At 48.0% G+C, this 22,142-nt stretch overlaps 1 protein-coding gene across 4 annotated transcripts in view; it reads left to right on the forward strand.

The window, feature by feature from the left end:
• The window catches only part of LOC147905608 (vacuolar cation/proton exchanger 3-like), a 48,819-nt gene that overhangs the window by 23,199 nt on the left and 3,478 nt on the right, over positions 1-22,142 (forward strand). For all 4 annotated transcript variants that reach the window (XM_087380875.1, XM_087380882.1, XM_087380890.1 and 1 more), the window contains 5 exons: positions 1,171-1,308; positions 1,753-1,869; positions 2,022-2,075; positions 15,755-15,871; positions 16,156-16,252. In XM_087380875.1, the coding sequence (XP_087237001.1) occupies positions 1,171-1,308; positions 1,753-1,869; positions 2,022-2,075; positions 15,755-15,871; positions 16,156-16,252 (523 nt within the window). The remainder of the gene's footprint in view (positions 1-1,170; positions 1,309-1,752; positions 1,870-2,021; positions 2,076-15,754; positions 15,872-16,155; positions 16,253-22,142) is intronic.

A 22,142-nucleotide genomic window follows, 5' to 3' on the forward strand; every position in this document is an offset into this window, starting at 1 on the left:
ACCAGATACCATGTGAACAAGTAGAACTAGAATTGAAGAGATTCAAGTCCACTCATAAGAAAGTAGATAACGATAGGCTCTGAAATTACGAGGTCAAATCTCTCCTGTATTTTATGTTAGAATCTTCTTGACAAGTGTGAGCTTTTAGCCTCTATTTTTATGTTAGATTCTTCTTGAAAAGTGTGAGATTTTTTAGCCTTTTAGCCTCTATTTGCTTAGGGAGAGTTGTGGTTATAGATCCAAAGGTCATAGCAACCTCTGGACTAGAAAAGAGAGATACTATTCGACTTGAACAGAGGATAGTGCTAGTGTGGACCACACACTTTTGCAAAGAAAATGAATCATGACTCTAGGTATCAAGGAGGGCCTCACAACTATCTTGAGCGGCTATTATGTCTACCTGCATATTTTGGCTCTCATTTAATCTGATCTTTTACAAATCCTTAGAGAAATGTGGGATCGGTTCCCTGAACTTGCAATGATAAAGATCAAGAAAGCATCGAGCACACCAAATGTTCTAGGTTGTCAAACTGCCTATGCTGGGAGCAGAGACTTTAAAAAGGGAGGCTGATCCTCTTGGAAAGAAGTGAGGATGCTGCGATGAATATACCTAGCAGGAATCTCAGCTTGCATCTCACATGAAAGAAAAGTGGCCGATCCCTCCCAGCAAACGAAAAGATGGCAACAAAAAGTGTTGGAAGAGGTTTATAGTCGAATCAAATGAACTGAGTAGCAACCCAAAGGGATTTTTTTCAGCTTCATTTGTCATGGAGTAATGAGCCTACAGAGAAGGGAGGTGCCAATAAGATGACAAGTGTGAGAAAGTAGCCAGCTGCAAGGCTGCATGCTGGTGATTATGATCATGACAAAGTTTTGGGATTTCAAAGAAAGGTTTGGCTTAGGGCTCTCTCGAATTCAGTCTTTTTCTGGCTCTTTAGTTCTTCAATTTGTTATGCTCAGTAACATATTTTCATCCTCTTATTTTGGTATCATGAGATTCGAGGCTCTCTTGGGCAGTTTGCTTTAGGTCCCTTTTTCTCTTAGGTTTTAGTGTGCAAATAATAAAGTTCACCTTTTAATTTGGTATGTTGGATTTTGAGCATGCTAATTCCTGCTAATGATTTGGGATCTCATTCCTCCTCTTGACCAAGAAAATTTCCTCTGTTGCAGGAACATCAAGAAAGTGCAAAACAATCCAAGGAAGAGCAAGAAGAAATCCTACTTGGGCCATTGGGTTGTTTCTTTTGGCTAGGAATCATAACTTTATTAATATCACTTTTGTCAGGAAATCTTATAAATGCAATAGAGGTATTATACTCCAAACTTTGAGAACCAAAAGCTGTATTTCTTGTGCAGTTAGTTCATAGACCTGCAAATTTTGCATATTGCCTAGTTGGTTATGGACTTTCTATATATGTTTTTTGGTCTCTGAACGACAATAACAAATATTTTCTCTAAAACCTACTAGTGGCAACATAGATATATGAACCACTGACTGTTTGAATGCTACTCAATGATCTGTACATCCTGGATGATATAAGTTCTAGGAAATACCCATCTGTGCTTTTATGGACTACATCTTTGTTTCTGTAAGAGTGAAAACAAATGTTGCAGGAAAGGGTGGTCTTAGATTGTAGAATCTGTTGGTGCTCAAAGAGAAAGTGCTTGGATTTTTGTATAGGGTGCATTAATATGGAGGAAGATTTAGGTGGAGCAATTGTTAATGACTGGGAACTGGTACTTATTATGTAGGGTGCCTCTAAAACATGGAAAATTCCAATGGAATTCATCAGTGTCATCATAATACCTATTGTTGGCAATGCTGCTGAGCATACCAGTGCCATTTTGTTTGCAATGAAGGACAAACTGGTGCGTAATAGCTATGAGGATTTTAGAATGTCTTTTTTGTTTCATAAATTTACTGGATGAGTATGGATTGTTCTTTTTCTCTTTAGGATTCTCTGAGTGCATCATCAGTTTATTCTTAGATTTTCTGAAGGATGTATGGGTAAATTTATCAGGATCTCTCTGTGAGTGTCGCCATTGGATCATCAACACAGATATCAATGTTTGTGGTATGAATCACAATTTCATATAGTATTCTGTTAATGATTTGGCTTGTTGATATTGGCTGCATAGACTCAAACAAATGCTTGCAGTATTGAAACGTTGAGTTACATGCCTAAAAATGTAGTTCTTGTAATATGTATATGGTATCTAGGTTAGCCTTGGGAGCTTATGGGATAGTTTTACTTGCTGTAGATGTTCATCTCTAACTTTAGTACTCTAAGTTAGATCACTTGTCAATGTCTTCTAAAACTGCAGCTAGGTGTTAGTTGGAAAATATAGTATAATACTTTACCATGAGGACCAAGTCCTCCAACCTAGGATAAAATAAAAGATACAAGTGGATGAATAGACCAAAAAGGTGGATAATCGTCTTGGGCAAGAATATGTCTCCTATGCCAACAAAAATCCAAAATGCCTTGGAATGTGAGCGAGAATGGAATGAAACTCTTATGCCATTTGGGTTATGTACCGCATTTGAGTTTCTCTGATTTTGAATTTTGTGAGCACTGTCTCTACAGGAAGTAGACTAAATCAGCCCATAAAAGAAAGGGAAAGAAAGAGTTTGAAAAGCTTGATTTGGTGCATTCAGACATATGTGGTCCCACGCCTGCACGGTCATTAGGCGGGGCTGAATACTATGTGACATTAATTGATGATGCAACTAGGAAAGTGTGGGCTTATGCTACAGCTCGGAAGAGTGATGTGTTCCAGGTATTTCAGAATTGGCTGGCCTTGGTTGAGAATCAGTCAGGTAGAATGCTTAAATGCCTACGGACTGACAATGGTGGAGAGTATCTCTCTCATGACTTTCAGCATTTTTGTGATACACGTGGGATTAAGAGGGAGCTCACATCCCCTCGTACTCTAAAGCAAAATCCAGTTGCAGAAAAGATGAATCGTACGAGGGGTGAAAAGGTGGGAAGGGGAGGCTTGATTAAGCAAGTTTTTAAAACAACCCTATTTCACTCGTCTCCTCTCCCTGCTCTGCCTTCTTACCCCCCCCCCCCCCCCCTGCCCCCCCTCTCTCTCTCTCTCTCCTACGTGCTGCCTTCACTCTCTCTCTCCCAACCTCTCTCTATCCCTCCTTCCCCTCACCAGCTGCCTACACCCTCTCTCCTCCCTACTCACACACACACTTCTACGTCCTCTCTCTCTCTCTCTCTCTCTAAGCCCTCCCCGCCTCCTCTCAGCCCTTCCCGCACCCTCTCCCATCTTTTCTCAGCCCTTACCCTCTTCCTCTCTCTCCCTTACAGCCTTTCCTTCTCTTGTAGCCTGTTCATTTGCTGTTGCGCTCTATAGTCCGTGGCTTGTAGCCCATACCCCGTAGCCACCAGAAGCCGCAGCGCCGCCACAAAAGAAGTCAGCAGCCGCCGCCAATAGCAGCGCCCCCACAACAACAACTAGCAGTCATCGCCACCAGAAGCCACCATCCGCCTCAACAAGGGACACGCAACCCCAAGGTTTGGGCTGAGCCCCAAAACCCAACTGTGGGGGTTAGTTACAGCAAGGGGTGCCTAAGTATATGCAGGCCACTATGGATGTGGATGCCAAGACACCTGGGGCCTTCCCCAAGATCAAGACACTTGTCTCGACCCGACAAAAGTACTATATTCCACCATTGCATCTCTCCCCTCACCTTCCCCCTATGTGTTTGCAAAGACACCTTCCCCATATGCAAAGAACTATCTACATCAGAAGAGAATGGTAAGCATGATAGACCCACAAGAGCATATTTATTACTTACAACAGGAAATCCGTGAGCTCAAGCTCAGACTTGCAGCTTTAGAGAGGAAAACAGATGCATACACCACAGATGGTGACTAAATTCTAGGACCTGGTTACAAATCACCTCCAATCAGTAAAACATGAAATTATAGCAACACTGGATACTAAAGTTAACACATCGGATGTGTATGAAGAAGTACAAGAATAGGAAAGAAGGTGGCTAATACATGACTTGTACGCATAGGGGGGCTACCAGAGGACTGGTTTGAAGGAACTCAAAAGGAAAAACTGGAAAATATCATGGAAAGAACCCCACAATTAGAATGGGCTATTGAAGATGTAATAGTTGTCTTACAGGAGGGGACACAAGCCAAAGTATGCTTCCAGAAAAAGAAGAAAAGAAGCAAGATTCTTAAGCAAACCAATAAGCTAAAAGGCACTAAAATATGGATAGCGCAGGAGCTCACCCCAACTCAGCTCAAAATGAAGGCCACTAAATTGGCTAAAGTGAAGGATGCTCGAAAGGAAGGAAAATGGGCTGTTTACAAAGATGGAAAAGCACTTATAAGAGACTTCAAATCCAAACCTAAAGACTCTCAGTCTTAAACTAATGTAATGCAGACCGGTTATCGTTGGTAGTAGACAGTTAACCTATAATAATTTTGTGAGTGCTATATACCCCAAGAGACTCTCAGTCTATAATTGATGTTTTTGTGTTCACCTTTTTTGTGTGTGTTTGTCCAATAGGCCTGTGGGGCCTCCCGAGGATGTTAATCTCTCTCTCTCTCTCTCTCTCTCTCTCTCTCTCTCGGAGACTTGAGGAGCACTTTGTTTGCAGATGCCCTTTATATTATGAGATCCGTGGCAGATTTCACTGTTTATTTGGGCACGGATTTGGACCTCTCTCTCGGATTATGGAGTATGAGGATCAGTATTGCTTAGCGTTGTTCATCAGGGAGATCACGAGATACAGAGAGATTTCTCAGAGAGCACTGTCGCATCCCTGCCAGAGACCTAGTTATTCATGAGGAGCAGGACGAGGCGCAGGACCATGAGCACAGAGATAGCCCATCTTGCCAGAGAGCACCGATGGTTCCACCCCGAGGATGTATATATGACATGATCCGGCAGCACCGCAGGATGATCTTACACAGAGGCCGTACCCGTCGCTTTATTTCTAGACGACGGAGGATGATGGCAGATTTTCGGAGGAGATTGGTCCATGGAGACTTGGCACCGCCAGCAGCCCACTTGACACTTGCCCAGATCTTCACACTCATGGCAGGAGGCATGGTCGATGGCCATGACTTCCATCATTTCTTTGGATCACAGACCCCTTAGGGAAGACGATGTTCCTCATATTTCATATTTTACATTTTGTATCTAGGCATTTTTGGTACTCTATTTCATTTCATTTTGTATCTAGGATTTTTGTAGCCATTTTTGGCATCTTAGCTGTATTACGATGAGGCCACCTAGTTGGCGCATCGTTGATGATGTATTTTCCTTTCGGATGATTTTGTGTCCCATAGGCCATGTATGGCCTTCCGTGGACCTTTAATAAAATTTCTTTCTTTCTTTCTTTTCTCTCTCTCTCTCTCTCTCTCTTTCTCTCTCTACTTGCCCGTGCGCTCCTGCTCCTGTCTCCGCTCTGTTGCTCCGCCCGCCCATTGCTTCACCCCCAACTTGCTCTCCTCGCAGCTTCTATGCCCTTTGCAGCAGCTCACCCGCATGTTGCAGCTCCGCCCGCGCAGCTCCTTCACCTGGCTGCCTCTCCGCCCTTGCACTCTGCTGCTACACTGCCCGCACGCTCTAGCTCCGCCCTGCCTCCACCATAGCCTTGCTGCCCCCGCCACAGCCTCTGCCGTAGCCTTGTTGCCCTGCCCTTTCGTCCGCCTACTGCTCCTTCCCATCAGCTTATCACTCCACGCTCCACGCAGCCCCCCCTGTCACGAGGGCAAAGTTTCCCTTTTCTCTTTTTTCACTTTTTTTCTCTTTTCCTTTGCTCCCCCCCCAACCTCTAGCCTCTAACCTACCCCCCCCCCCCCCCTCCTAGCCTCTCCCTTAGCCTCTTGCCTCAAACTCCCCCCCCCTCCTAGCCTCTTTTCTCCTCATTGATCTTCAGCCCCAGGCCTGGGTGTGCCTCCCGCCGTGGGTGGGGGCTCTCGCTCCTGCTCCTGCACTAAGACCTGCACCACCAAGGTTACAGAGATCAGTCCAAAGAAAATGGGAAACACTCAACTAAGCTCCCGCGAACTCCCTCCCTCCTCCGTTCCCCGTCTACCCCCCCCTCGCGTGCTGTGTGGCCCTCCCTCTACCTCCGTCAGCTGCTGCCGCGCAGCCAGCCGCCCCCCTCTCCTCTTCCTCCGCCCGTCGTTCCTCCCCTCCCCCCTCGCTACGCTCTGCTCACCTCACCCCGCCTCGCTCTGCTCCGCTCCGCTCACCTCACCTCACCCCGCCTCACTCCGCTCCGCTCACCTCACCCCCTCTCCACCCGTCGCCCCCCCCCCCCTCGCTTCACTCCTCCGCCCTGCTTCCCCCCTCGCCGCATTCAGCCCCCCCCACCCGTCCCACCCCCTCGTGTGGCGCTACCAACCCCCTCGCCCCCTCCTGCCCCTCCCCGCTGCTGCGCCACACTGCCCCCCCTTTTTCCCTCCCCTCCTTACCTCTCCTCCCCACCCCCTCGTGTGGCGCTGCCACACCCCCCCTTCCCCTTCCTCTCACCCCCCTGCGCTGCGCTGCCCCCCCCCCCCCTCTCTTTCTCCTCCTCTTCCCCCGCCAACCCTTTCGTCACCACCTTCTTCCCCCCCCGTTTTCCCATACCTCTCCATCCCCCCTTCCCCCCGCCTCCACATTAATCCCATCCCCGTTCCTTCCGTTTCCTTTCCCTTCCCCCGCCTCGGAGAGTTCGCAGTTAGTCAAGCGATATGGCGGCTACGTGCCCGGAACCGGTGGCCCAGACGGCCCCCCCCCCTCCATCAGCCTATCGCGTTACATTGATAGAGCACCAGGTCTCCTTGGTGAAGCAGGCCGCCACGGATTTCTCCCAAACATCTGTTTATGGGAGAGTCATTGGCTACTCCCCTTCACGAGCATACATCAGGGACTGGTTACAGTCCACCCTCTACCTCGAGGACAGTCACATTGAGGAGGTTGCACTCATGGGACGTGGCATCTTCTGGCTTAAGCTCTCCTCAGCACAGGCTGCGAGCGACATGGTCAGGCGATCCCCTACTTTTGTGGGTGGGAAGATCATCCTCATGGTCCCATGGTACAAGGGTTTCAGTGTAGCGGACTTCGATGCCCGCTTTCGCATTCCTCGCCATCCAGTTACCCTTATCTTCCTAGGTCTCGCAATCGAGCTTCGCCCGATCATCAAGGACCTGGGGACGCACTTTGGTTGGCCTATGCAGGACACCTACGTTGATGCGGCGGCAGCCCAAGGGGTGCCACATGTCAAAGTGGCAGTCCTTGATCCACAGAGCATCCCCTCGGAGTTCGAGATAGAGACAGACACAGGTGTGGTGACGCAGCGCATTCTGGTCACTGGTCGCCCAAACCAGTGTCTGAGATGCCATGGCTTCGGGCACCAGGCGCGCTCATGTCCTCGCTTCACGGGTACAGAACCTCAGAAGACCCCCGTTCAGGCAACTCAGGATACTCCGCACCAGTCAGCGACATCCCCTCCCGAAGGGGAAGGCTGGACGGAGGTCAAACGAAAACGGAAGGGAAACAAAGCAGGCCCCAAAAAACCTGCCCATCTACAGCAAGAGCCCCCTCCGATGGTCCCTACTCATCAGCAGCCCGGTAAGGGGAAGGAGAAGGGAAAGGAGAAGGTCAGCCAACCTCCCCCTTATCCTTCACCCCGCCCTCCTCCCCCTCCCCCCCCCTCCTCGATTCTCCGACCCCCACCCCCTTCAGGATTTCCCTCCACACTGGTGGTTTCCACTCCACTCTCTTCCTCGAGCACGATCCAGAGGGAATCCCCCCCTCCACCTGTGCCACCTGCAGCCCCGAAGCCAACACAAACCTCACCCTCGCCTATCCCTCTGGGCCCGGCGGAGGGGAGAGGCCCTTCCCCGCAGGTGGCTAGCACCCCTCCCTCTGGTTCAGACTCCTCATCTTCGTCCCCATGCCCAAGGGCTGCTCCTAGAGCTCTTCCATTGGAGTTTTATCGAGCAGGTCCTTGGGATTACTTGGATGCAGCGGGTATTGGCTCCTTCCCCACATGCCTAGACATCAGCATCTTCTTCCTCCGTAAGGGGGGGGAGGGTAAGGTGTCCATCCTTGCCCCACACGATGGTCCTAGCTATTCCTTCACTATCTCCAGTGAAGGGAATGAGCAATGGACGAATGAAAATGTTTGGGAGACGATACGAGACCAGTCCCAGGAGCAGGTGCAGGACTGGATTGGTAGCAGAGCAGCGGAGCTTCTTCAGCAACAGTGGCAGGAGGGTGATGTTCGTCTGTGTTGGTGCCACATCGCCAAACGTTTCCGACTCCTGGTCATTATTAGACCACCGCTGGAGTGGGCCTACGCGGAAGGGCTTCGCCCATGGAGGACATCAGAGGTAGCGGGCTTCTACAGCATTTCCTTGGCAGAGGCGTTGAGCTGGTTAGAGAGAGCATACCACCACGGGACGAAGGGCCTTTCCCCTCTGCTGAAGGTTTTAGAGGATGGGTCTGATGATCCGGCCTCTCCTTCGAAACCTTCATAGAAGCGCCTTCGTCTCCACACAGGACATCCTCCGACCACTTCGACATCGACCGCAAGCAGACAGCTGTTTGTGGCCCACCTTTCCTCCTCATGAGTTTACGCATTATCTCTTGGAACGTTAACGGGTTCCACTCATCAGGCACCCGTGGCCCCAGGAAGATGGTGCTCAGACAGGAGCTCCAGCCAGCCTTGGTGGGAAAGGTAGATGTGCTCCTACTACAAGAATACAAGCTTTCGGCTTCACAGACCAGTATTTGTGGGAAGGTCCTCACAGGACGCTCCCACACCTACTGGGAACCTTCGATTGGCGAGCAGGGGAGGAGTGGGGGTGTCTGTACCTCCATCGACGCTTCTCTAGTTCAGCATGTGTGTGGTTTTGGCACTATGATCTCAGGACGTGCGCTTTGGGTGGGCTTGCATATTGAGGGATTCCGTATCGGCATTCTCAATATCTACGCCCCGACTGATCTCAGACGTAGATCCGTTTTTTGGAGATCCTTGACAGACTTGTTGCCAGAGATGGACTCTTGGATTGTAGGAGGGGACTTCAACAACCTTGAGACCTCAGAGGATCAGCAGTGACGGGGCCCAGAGTTCCTTGGTATAGCTCAGGCAGAGCAGGCAGATTGGGACTCCTTCCTCTTCGCAGTGGGAGGTCGGGACAGTTGGAGGGAGCCTTCCTTTCGCAGATGGCCCGGGAGTCTGGACTTCTCTTGGGGTTACAGGAGGGAGGGAGGCAGACTTCTGGAGCGGCTGGACCGTTTCTATGTCAGTGATTGGGCGCTTGGCAGAGGAGGAGAGTCAGGAGTGGTTCGAGGGACGACACTTTCAGACCATGCCCAGTCATCCTAGTCCTGGACTCAGTCTTTCAATCCTCACCTCCACGTTCATGCCGGATCCCAGACTCCATCTACTCCAGAGCAGCGGTTCACAGCAGGATAGTGGACCTATGGGAGCAGGATTGGGACCCCACCAGGGATATGGCAGCACAGGTAGCTCAGGCGCTTGCTGAGTCTAGCCTCATTTGCCAGTAGGAGGCGATTCAGGTCAGACAGCGGTGTTGGGCGTGGGAGAGGGGTCTCAGACGTGATCTCGCTTTGATTCAGCGGATGCAGCAGTTTTCTCCAGGCTCTGAGGAGCTTAGACAGCAGGAGGTTCGGGCCCGAGCCATGCTAGAGAAGATCACCCAGCATCGCTCAGAGTTTTCATTTCACGCTTCCAAGTCCTTCTGGGCTAGGAAAGGCGACAGGATGTGCAGAGAGTTCTTCATGACTCATGGACAGAGGTCAGTAGGGGAACAGCTCTGTTCTCTTAGGGCACAGGATGGTAGTGTCAGGACAGATCCAGACGAGGTCCGGGACTTGGCGACAGACTTCTACAGATCATTGTTCCAGCAGGAGTCCCCAGACCCTCGTGGCCGCATTTGTAGGAAGGAGGTGTGGAGATCTACACCGCGGCTCGTGCAGCCCAGCATGAGCTACGCCCTTCTCGCCCCTTTCACTGTTGTGGAGATGCAGGATGCGGTGAGCGCTATTGATGGGCAGAAATGCCCAGGTGAGGACGGCCTCTCTAGAGCTTTCTTCACCACCTTTTTGGAGTAGATTCACCGGCCCTTGCTCGCAGCCTTCCAGCACATCTTCTCCAGCGGGTAGATGCCAGAGAGCCTTGCGACAGGCCTGATTTGCCTCATCCCCAAAGGGGGGGACCGCCAGCAGATCAAACAGTGGCACCCAATCACCCTCCTCCTGACCACCTACAAAATCCTCGCCAAGATGATCAGCAGCCACATCCGCCCCCTGCTACACGACTTGATTCATGACACCCAGAATGGTTTTGTCCAAGATCGCAGCATCGTGGACAACATCTTCACTTTCTCAGAGGCGACGGAATGGGCCCAGCACAGTGGCCAGCACCTTGCCATACTCCTTCTCGACTTTGAGAAGGCGTACGACAGGGTAGACTGGTCCTTCTTGGAAGGTACACTCTCTCGGTTTGGTTTCCCGGACGAGTGGATCAAAGGTATTGCTAGCCTTTACAGATCGGCCTCCAGTCGGGTTATCATTAGCGACAGGATGGGGGAGAGATTCACACTCGAGCGCTCGGTGCGTCAGGGCTGTCCATTAGCGTCCTACCTCTTCCTATTTTTTGCGGAGGCCATGACCCACTTCCTTCGAGCCCGTACCACTGGTCTTCGTGGGATGCATCTCCCTATTCGAGATGATGCAGAGCTTCTGGACTCCGAGTATGCAGACGACACAGCCCTATATGTGCAGGATGATGTCGAGTCACTGGAGCGTGTGAGACTGTCCCTAGAGATTTTTTGCCTTGCGGCTAGAGCGAAAATCAACTGGCATAAGTCAGTTGGTTTTCTTACGGATCCGGGAGCCAGCTCACAGTGGGGTATTTTCCTGGGGTTTCGCTGGATCCCTAGAGGACAGACGACACGTTACCTGGGATTCCAGGTAGGCCTGGACATCACACCGGCTCAGCAGTTCTTGCCGGTCCTAGACTCCATATGACGGAAGCTTGCTTTCTGGAGCACGGTGCGGCTTTCCTTGGCAGGCAGGGCCCTTGTGGTCAACCAGATTCTTCTTGCCACTGCTTGGTATGTGGCCTCTTGATGGTGTTTCTCGAGGTCTTCTGTAGCCCAGCTGAGGAGACTAATGCGGAACTTCCTATGGTCTGGTTCAGACGGTTCCGACACCACTAGAGCTAGGGTCGCCTGGCAGACGGTCATTCTCCCCCAGGCAGAGGGCGGCCTCGGCATCATAGATTCAGAACTGCAGAGTTAGGCACTTCTTGGCAAGCTAGTCATCCGTGGTCTGACCCCAGGAGGGCAGACGTGGAAGCTCTTGCTACAGCATGGTCTCAGTGTGTGTACTCCCCAGAGAGGGGGTGTTTGGCAGCCTTCTATCCGATGGATCTTCACTTCAGCTCCTTTGACTCAGCCCCGTTCCCCCTTCCTCCGTAGCCTCATCTCGGTCTGGAGGAAGTTGCGACACAGCCTTTCCCAGGTTCCCCCTAGCTGCCGAGAGGAGATAGACAGACAGCCCCTGATCTGGAGCAGCCAAGTGACAGATGTTACAGGTCGTCAGCTTGGAGAGAGATCCCATATCCCTTGGGCGCTTTGGGCGCGTGGGCCCGCGTACTCGCTCCGGGTTTGGAGGGACGTCTACAGTCAGCTGAGCCTAGGCGAGCTGACAGCAGCAGTAGGTACGGCACGTGGGATCCAGGCTCGGCGAGCGGAGATTGATGCTGCCATTCCTGCAGGTTGGAGGATTCCCATAGTCACCGGACAGCTCTTCCCGGGAGATGAGAGGTGGCTAGGACAGTTCACTCCACGAGGCATTCCTTTGGTGGTTGCAGGCCTCTTCTCGGACTCCTCGGTACACTTCTTCTCCGTCACTGATGACAGTCGCCTACAGAGCAGAGAGGCCATGATCGACCCCCCAGCTTCCCTGGCAACGCCTTCGCATCGTAGGGCTGCAAGGGAAGACGTGGCATATAGACCCCCTGATTATGTAGGACCAGGATTGGAGACTCTGGATATGGGAGGGCCGTTCCTTGACAGAGGTGGAGTGGGACCCAGGAGAGTGGCGTTGGCCACCATCGGAGACCTCAGAGAACCCTACCCCCTTCTTTTCTTACAGTACACGCACGGGTCGGCGTGCTCTTGGGGCTCTCTAGCGAGGGCTACCCACACAGGCACATAGGTGGTATGCCCAGGGGATATCCTTGGTCTTTCTTCGCACTTTCTGGAAGACTCTTTGGGCTAGCTGGCGTCCGAGGAAGATCTCCTACTTCCTTTGGATGGTGGCACACAAGGGGCTTCCAATTGGCAGCTGGCTGAGACAGATGGGACAGGAGGGGCATTGCCAGATGTGTTTTCAGGAGGAGTCGTCCCTGAAACATTGCCTTTGGAGCTGCTCGCATGCGCAGACGGTTTGGAAGGGAATCATGGGGATCTTAGTGAGGGCTACACCCGAGCTAGGACCGATCACTTGGGGAGCCGTTTGCTAGTGCAGCACTGAGCCGGGACATCACTTGGCCTATGAGTTCTCTAGATAGGATCCCGTCTTTTCCATCACGCAGGCCACCTGGGCATACATGGACAGCTTCCCTTGGCATCTGACAGAGACAGATGCAGGAGCGATGCCTCGGCACCCAGTTTGGGAGATCATAGGGAGCATTGCAGGCTGGCATATCTGGACTTCCAGATGCGCGCAGACTGTAGGAGCTCAGATTACTTCTACTATCCAGACCCTAGCAGACATCTGGAGCACGATCATTCACACGCTCAAGGGTCAGTGGGATCAGATTCAGGGAGAGTCCTGGGCAGGGAAGGAAAAGGGACGACGTTTCCTTCGCGACTGGGACCACCGGGAGTTGTTCTTCGAGCACTCCACTCAGAGTCTTCAGTGGCATTACACCCCTCCACCGTGGTTGTTTGTCCACTCTCCGATGATTATGCCCTAAGAGGCTTGTATTTAGCATTTTGACTCCTCGGGCTGAATCCGTTTTGTGATTACAGCCCGCTGGCCTTTAAGCCTTCTTGTACTCTCGCTTTCAAGTAATATAATTAGCACTTTTTTTTGCGCAAAAAAAAAAAAGAAAATGGGAAAAGGTGAAAAAGATATGGATAAAGCCAAGAAAGACGACAACAAAAAAAAGCAACAAACACAACTGAAACTTGAGCATGTGAACACGCGCTACCGAAGTGGACAGAAAAGCAAAGGCGGGGTCTACCTCAGTCTCAGTCCCTGCTTCAGTTTCAGTTTCAGTATCAGTCTCAGCCCCTGCTACATCCTCATCTTCAGCTTCAGCTTTAGCCTTAGTTTCAGCTTCAGTTCCAGCTGCAACCTCTACATTCCCAGCTACAGAATCTGCCAGCGACATACCCATACCCATGACATCGGTTGCTTCACTCTCCCTTGGGATAGGGGGGTTGTCACTGATCTCATCTCCCGCTACAGCTTTCTCACCGATTATGACACCTACTTCGGAGGGGTCATAACTGCTCCGCGTTACGCCTCGACCTTTCTCTCCCCGCTGCCTCTCAGTTAGCCTATGCTCCCACACCCTGTTGGGATCGCCTCATCCATGCCACTATCATCTCCATACCGTACCTAGCTCACCCAGTCACCAGCTAGCCTCCAGGCTCACCCTTACTTTCATGCCACAATCCTTCCAGTTTCAGCTAGGACATGGACGAGCTGACCCATCAAAGGCTTGGGCGAACTTGCTAATGGAGGTACACAGTATCCGAGAGCGCGAGATGGAGCTGACACGCTTTGCACAGGCAGGTCCACTTCACCCAAGAGCAGGTGCGTCTCATACAGAAGTAGGCTCGTGCTATTCGAGACCAGGCTGATCTCATTCAGGGACTCAGATAGGACATCTCGCAGCTCCGACAAGAGGTCACCGCTATACGCACAGTCCCAGGGAGCACTCCAATTGCTGAGGCATAGATTGCGAGCATGCAATTTGCAATTGACGAGACGTCCAGGTGGGTCGATGTGGCCAAACTGGAACCTGCAAGGGTAACCGTTTCGGCAACCCTCATGGAGCAGCAGCAGAGCTAGTAAGGCTCTCAACATCAAAGTATGTGGGATCCCGCGCACTGCGATGTAGACTGATAGTACGGCTTTACAGAAGACAGCCATAGTAGCCTCAACAGGTTTGACTTCAGCCTCAACACCAATGTCACCAACTCTAGGATGACAACATCATCAGTGGAGATAGCATCAGTGCCAGCCACCACTTCCACCATCTTAGCAGGTCCGACTTCAGCCTCACCAACAATGTCACCATCCTTGGGGATGACAGCACCATCAGGATTAGTGATGGCTTTCACATGCGCCCAAAAATGATGCATCCCTCTCACAGGATGGAGGTTCAGCTTGCATTTCATGGATCAGCAGTAAGAAGCAAGCCAAAGTCTCTCTTTCATCCAGTAAAGTAGAATACAGGACAGAAAATGCAGCCACTATGGAATGCATGTGGTTAATAAATTTAATGCATGATTTGCATCATTGACAGGATGGTGTGCCCCCTCTACTTACTGTGACAGCCAGAGTTGCATTGCCATTGCAAACAAATCCGGTCTTTCATGCTCACATGAAGCACATTGAAAACCATCATCACTACATTCGGGTTTGCATATTTATACACCTTTGAGAAGGATTGGGGATGAGAGATCTACAAACAATGTCGAGGGGTGTTGTAAAATAACATTGTTTTTATTTCTTTGTATTCCCATAGGTGGCCATATCCTTATGATGAATTTGTGTAGCTAGTCCGAGTTTAATTAGTCTAGTCTATTTATTTCTCAGATATGGATTTCATATATAACCCAGGAGTGTCTTTGGATTTCATATATAACTCAGGAGTTGTTATTTCATTTGTAACTATTCAGTGGAGCTTTCTAGTTAACTCAAACTCTCTTGTGGAATACACTCTCATGTCTTGCTCTCCACTTTGTGACTCTCCAACAGTACCTTGGAGAATTATGCACATTTTTGCAAGGCTTGGCCTGCATGCACTTCTAACAATCTCACAAATTGAGCAGTTTGCTGGTTGTTGGTCTCTCACCATCCTATTAGTGTCTATTCTCGGGCTACCTTAGGTAGTGAGCTAGAACCCTGAGACAGAGACTGCAAATAGCCTGTCTTTTCCTTATTTTGGTGCCGTAGTGAACAGCTGATCATTGTATCGTTTTGTGGAAAACGTTAACGTAACTGCTTTTTTATTTAAAGGGGAAAGGAAAGAAGAAACCTAATTAAGGGATGATGCCTCTACAAGTGGGTAGACCCTCTTACATACACATTAGATTACAGGATAACTTTTATATTCTTTGCATCACAGTACACTGAGATGATATGTCAAGTAGCATCTAAATGTACAAACTTTATCACGTATAGTTTTGGCCTTTGGATCATGTAGACCCTATCAAGGACACATAAAATCATTTCTCCTTACATTTTCACCTACAACTGCTCTTACCTAAAACTTTGTTTGGCATTTTATGCAAGTTCTTGAGTACACAGATACAACTTAATGTTTATAGATGTTGTTATTCAATATGTTTAAACAGCTTACAATATATTGAACAATATGTTTGAACAGCTTACAATATATTGAACAGTATGTTTGAACAGCTTAGGATATTTAAATAAAAGCCTTCTTCAAAGTGATATTAACTCTTATAGCTTTTAAGGATCTTTCATTCGTTGTGTTTTGCAGATCCCGTTTTGTGTTGTGTATGGATGGGTTACAAGGCATGCAATGGACTTAAACTTTCATATATTTGAAACTTCAATGCTCTTTATCACAGTCATTGTAGTGGCATTCATGCTGCAGGTCAGTCAAAGCCACAGAGTGTAAGCATGAAATGAGAGACGAGTTATCCAAATATCTGCATCTTGTCTGATGCACGTAGTCTTGGATTTTGGGATTGTCTGATTTTTGAGTGGGGGGACCTGAATACCGAACCTTGGGTGATGGGGTCCTGGTCAGCATTGGCGGGCATCTCCATCATTTCATTAAGAACCTTTGGGTGGTGGGGGTCAGCAGCCAGAAATGGCTGGCAGCCTTACTATTTTAGATAAGGAAATAGAGTTATACTGACATTGTTTTGCATGCAGGATGGGAGATCAAATTACTTCAAGGGGCTGATGTTGATTTTGTGCTATTTTATAGTAGCAGCAAGTTTCTATGTCCATGTTGATAATCCGGATAGAGGTATATACTGCCACTCTGTCACCGATATCAATATGCTTTGGTGGAAATCCTTCGCACAAAGGATTTGTTGCACTGCTGCTGATATTATTTCAAAAAGAAGAGAGACTCTAAAAAATGCAATTAAAATTTTCTGGAACTTGATATTATGAGGATTAATCTTACGTGTGTAATGTTCCTGAGACTTTTGAAGCAATTTTCCATCCATGGCACAGTGCTCATGCAGGGGGCATTCCACTGGCCAGCCCATAACCATTTCCCAATGATAGATTAGGGCTTTTTCTGGTTGATGCTTTACAGAGGAGTGGATAGATCTTTGTGAAGATAAGATGGTACTTTGATCTGCTAATATTATGGCTGGTATTTAGCATCCCCTTGTATTGAAGGGTGGGTTGAACACTTGCAGAAGTATTACTGTCGGCTTCAAACCAATTGTACAAGGAGGTGCTTTGCATGCCTGCACCCTAAGACAATGTCTTTCTGCTCGATTCTTCCTTCTTGACTTATTATCCTAGGACAATTTTTTTCCTGCTTGACTTATTAGGCTAGGACAATGTGTAGCTCATTTAGTGTACGGAAAGACAACAGAATAGACTTTGACAAGACTCTGACAAAAGAGAGACAAAACTTCATGGTTGAAGCAAATCCCACCACGTGTAGGAAAGATTATATTCAAGGCAGCTTGTAGTTTTTGCATGCTTCCGGCACTCCCTTCACAGCATTTAATTTCTTCCCCTATACTTGAAAATCCTGCCATTGATAATCAACCCATCCATCCATGGCTATCATGTCTTCGTGGACCTTTGAAAGAAGAAAATGATGGCTAGATCTGCAAGAGTCGATAGATAGTGAATTAGAGACCATCAAACAAGCCCTTAGCTGGAGGGGGGGAATCATAGAGCCTAAATAAAGACTCCCATCCCTAGATGCAGAAGATTGTGGAAGTTCTCACGATGGGCAGAATGCAAAACATCGATAACTCACCTTTGCGTTTCAACACAGCACAACCTGCAAGTAGCACATGCTTCACCATCCTCGTTAATGGCTCCATCACCCAATACTCTCGTATATGAAGTAAAGTGCTTTGGAAGAGACATCCATGACTAGAAGAAGCCAGTGGCACCAAGAGAAGTAGACCTGTCAATTTATTAGAGCACCTTAATGCAACAATGGAACAAATCCAAGCTGAAAATAAATGGCTTCAATGTGGAACCAGGCTGGCGGGAGTGAGAAATCAATCACCTCATCTACCATCCCATGATCCATGTGCAGCACAAACCAACCAAGATGTTTTGTAGTTTTTTGCAATGGCATCGCCAAGCTAGATCTACTGCTTTTCCACAAGCGTCCCCCTCATACTGATGTTGCATGTGCAATGGCAATGAGTCGTGTCTCATCACCTGAGGCAATATCCACAATCTTTTTGCAACCAAAATATTTTTATCATGAAACTCAGATGGAGTACCATCCAACTTATCCTCGGTAGACAATGCAGTCATTGAATCCTCCCCGGCCGTTTGTAGGCAGAATCATCTCCTCACCAGCAAATAAAATCAAATGCACTGCAAATTCTCGTTGTTCATTGTGTGAATTGAGCAAAACTAAAAGTTTCCCCAAAATGTATTGTTTTCCGCACAGCTTGTGGAAAGGGTAGTAATGCTTTCTCTTGGGATGCAAATTCTTAGCTGACACCAATCCTTGAACTGGATGATCTTCCTAGAGCTAGATGCAAACAAGTTGCCACAAACTACTGCAACCAAGAAAAGACCTAGAATATCTGTAAACGTGAACTCATTTTGTGCAGGAAATGCCCAAGAGCTGGGGCAGCCTGCAAATGAACTAGAAGATCACAAATCTTGCTCTCGTTTTGATGGCTGTGACTGTAGGAGGTATGGACATGTAGACTAGTCTAGATGTATTTCATTTATTTAGACTTGTTCATGTTATGTGACACTCGGGTCCATATATACCCAGTGTGGCCACTTGGTCTATTTGGTTGGTTGTACTCTTTCATCTTTTTTATTGAGTACACTCTCCTGGCTCTTCTACCTCACTGTGTATGCTCATGCTGTTGTCCAACTCTGTGTGTGTGTGTGTGTGTCTCTCTCTCTCTCTCTCTCTCCCCTTCCTACATATTGTATTAGAGCGAGGTTTTCTGAGGGAGGTCAAGTGTGGGACTTGCTGAGATTGCGAGTGTGGACAAGTTCCTGTCTTGACGTGAGGCTCAGCCCCTCTGAAGCATCATTTGGAGGAAGGAGCGGATCTGTAGTGTGTGAACCTGGTCTAGAAGCAGCTCAAAGTTGCTTTGAGGTGGCAGACTCGAATATGGCGCACGTAATGTGGTAGATGGTCTATGGAGTTTGCTCGATAGGATTGCTCGTGGCTGTTTGCTACGACTACTTAAGAGAAGCAGACGGCCAAAGACTGTTTCCTCATCCATGATTGGATTTCGCGCGGCGTACGTAGGAAAATCAGATGTTCGTAATCCACATCAATCTTGCGTGAGCGGCATGGGGTGGGGTAATGAGACGAACTAACGATCATTCGTTTAAGAGGTGATTGCACTTCCGTTGTTGCTAATGATCACGATATTCTTTCTCAAATTTGCTAATGAGATGCACATGCATCGTGGCCAGAACTAGCATCAACAACAAGTGGAACCAAAAAGTCTATGCATATGGAATGCACGCAATCCTGAACAAACCACTCCTGTAGAGAACGTATGTGTGAACAAACTCAATTCTTACTGCTCCTTGAAGAGGAACTTCGAGTGTCTCCCTTTGTAGTTTGGATACAGGAAACAGTTTGCTTTCGGATGCAGTGTCTTCCTTTGTAGTTTGGATGCAGGAAACAGTTTGCTAACGGATGTGTGATTCAGCAAGAGTTAGCAGAGAGCACGCGTGTGATTTGCGTGCAAACTGAATCACTCTATGCACTTCTTTGGCCTACCTAGTAGTTGGGGCTGGGAGTGTTTGTAGGTCTCTCCACAATCATGTCACAGGAGAATTCCTTTCACTTTTCAGAGTCTGACAAATTGGATCGTACGAATTATGCAATGTGGGCATTCATGGTGAAGCATATTTTAATTGGCAAAGGTCGTTGGAAAATTGTGACGGGAGAGGGGACTCGTCCTCTTGATGTGCATGCAACTCCTATGCAAGGAGATTCATCCAATTCCTTCAATACTACTTTTGTTATCTCATCAAAGGAGCAAAAGAACTTTGACAAACGCAATGGACAAGCCATGTCAGTGAATAGTAAATTTAGTCAAGAAACTGGTGATGCATTTCTTGCAGGTTCCGTGCCAAGACTTGTAGTTCAACAACACATGCTCGTTGAATTTCAGGATTTGCAATACAGGATCAACAAAAATATGGCAGTGGTTGCTATAGGCACATTCACTGATGGTGTGTATATAATTGACGCTGAGCCCATTTCAGCTCAAGCTATGGCAGCAAGTGTCACTGATCCGACATCTCTTTGGCAGCATGGGTTGGGCACATAAAGAGTCGCAGGTTGCAATCTGTCTAAACACAATATGGTGCAGAGCATGCCTAAGCTTATGGGCACAAAATCTGAATTTTGTGAGGACTGTGTTATGGAAAAAATGCTTAGACAACCCTTCCCTTTGGATGGACTAGTCAGAGCTACAAAGAAACTTGCACTTGTACATGCTGATGGTTGTGGACCATTCAATGTGGCCATGCATGCAGGCAAGAGATATTCTGTGACATTCATTGATGACTTCTCATGCTTTGCAGAAGTCTGAGGTGTTTTATTTCTTTCAAGAATATAAGCAGTCGATGGAAAACAAATTGGATGCCAAGATCAAAACATTGCTTTCAGATAATGGAGGAGAGTATGTGTCAGATGCCTTCAATGACTATTTGAGACAGCATGGCATCAAGCATCAATTTACAACCCATGCACTCATCAAAATCCTATGGTGGAGAGGCAAAATAGGGCTCTCTTGGAGATGACCCTGTGCATGCTTTCTCAGAGGAATTTGTCCAAATCTTTTTGGGGAGAAGCTGTGATTACAGCTGCATATATTTAGAATAGATGTCTTACCAAGGCTTGGTAGACCTCCTTTTAGGCACTATATGACAAACCTCCCAAGGTTGGACACTTCCGTATCTTTGGTTCAGTGGCATATGCTTTAGTTCTGGACAAAAATAGTTTTAAGTTGGATAACAAAGGGACTAAATGCATCTTTGTTGGATACAACCATGCAAGCAAAGGCTACAGGTTGTGGAATCCAGGGGCACGAAAGATCATTGTTAGTAGAGATGTTGTTTTCAATGAAGCCGAGGGCTATACTGACGTGAAAGATATTTCAGACTTGGATCCAACTCTTTTAACCATCATTGATTTTAGTGAGGCTGCAGATGATGCGTTGCAGCCCCAAACAGAAAATTCAGGACACCAAGAAATGCCCATGCAGACGGAGGAAAATATTGTTGAGCCACAAATTAAAACCTATCAAAGGAGGCAAATGCCTCAGCCTGTTCCAGTAGCAGAAAATTAGTTCTTTCCTTTCCTAGATGTGCAAAACCCACACTCCAGGATGCTAGCGATCAGCCCACTCTTGGGTGGACAAGGGATGCCACGAAGAGACTTCATGAAGTCAACTATGCATTGATGACCGCAGTGATGGAAGGTCCAAAGATGCCTACTAATTTTCAGGAAGCACGTACTAATCATCTGTGGTATGAAATCAGAAATGTCTTCTATCCAGAAGAATGCCTAGTAGATCTACCAATGGGCAAATCTGTCATGGGCACAAAGTGGGTATACAAGGTGAAATATCATGCCAATGGTGAAGTGAAAAAATACAAGGCACGCTTGGGCCAGGGATATTCACAGGTGGAAGGCATTGACTATGAGGAGACATTTGCTCCTGTGGCCAAGATGACTATTATTAGGTGTGTTGTGGCCATGGCTGCCTCATATGGTTAGCCAATATATGAGTTGGTTGTCAAGACCGCCTTCTTGAATGGAGACCTCAGAGAGGAGGTATATGTGAAGCAACCCCTAGGCTTTGGTGTTGCAGGACAGGAACACAAAGTGTGCGAGTTGCAGAAAGCATTATATGGTTTAAAACAAGCACCACGTGCTTGGTATCATCGCATACATGCTTGTCTACTGTCACATCAGTTTTGCAATACTCCAAGTGACCCCAACTTGTATGTTCTGCAGGAACATGACTACATAGTCATCCTCATTTTATATGTGGATGGTATTATACTCACAGGCAATGATGTCGATATAGGTACCCTAGGTACTTCTGAGGCATTTCCAGCGTATCACATCCATACCATTGAGGGGGGTATGTAGGATATTTTATGTATTTATTTCATTTATTTAGACTTCTTCATGTTAAGTGACACTCGTGTCCTCTAGGGCGACTATCGAGAGGCGTGCTCGTTTCTGCAAGGCTTGGCTTGCAGGTGTTTTCTACATCTTCACTCTGCGAGGGATTCGCTGGCTGTATAGTCCCCCCACTTGGCTGTTAGCCCTAGTTTCAGAGATCCCCTAGGCAGTGAGCTGGGTTTCTCTGGAACAGGCCGGTTTCTTTCTTTCTGCCTTTTCCGATTTTTTCCATACTCAACACCTTCGGGGCTGCTATCTTGTATGAAATCTTTCAAGCATTAATAGAAGGTTCCTTTCTTTGAAAAAAAAGAAGAAAACTCCATAGTTACCAGGGAATGGGAATGTCTGAAAATTCGGGTGTTGGAATGGGAACGTTCTGGGAAGGGGGAATGGGGGAATGGAAACGGATTGCCACGTCATACATATGTCATCATATGACATCAAACTATGCTAGAAAATGAAAGAAACTAAAATTTTACAGCTTTAAACATTTTCTATATAAGCTCTAAAATAACCATTT

The sequence above is a fragment of the Dipteris shenzhenensis genome, chromosome 1 (assembly GCF_047967505.1).
Source record: "Dipteris shenzhenensis isolate YYH24624 ecotype China chromosome 1, Dip_SZ_1.0, whole genome shotgun sequence".
Classification (NCBI taxonomy): Eukaryota; Viridiplantae; Streptophyta; class Polypodiopsida; order Gleicheniales; family Dipteridaceae; genus Dipteris; species Dipteris shenzhenensis.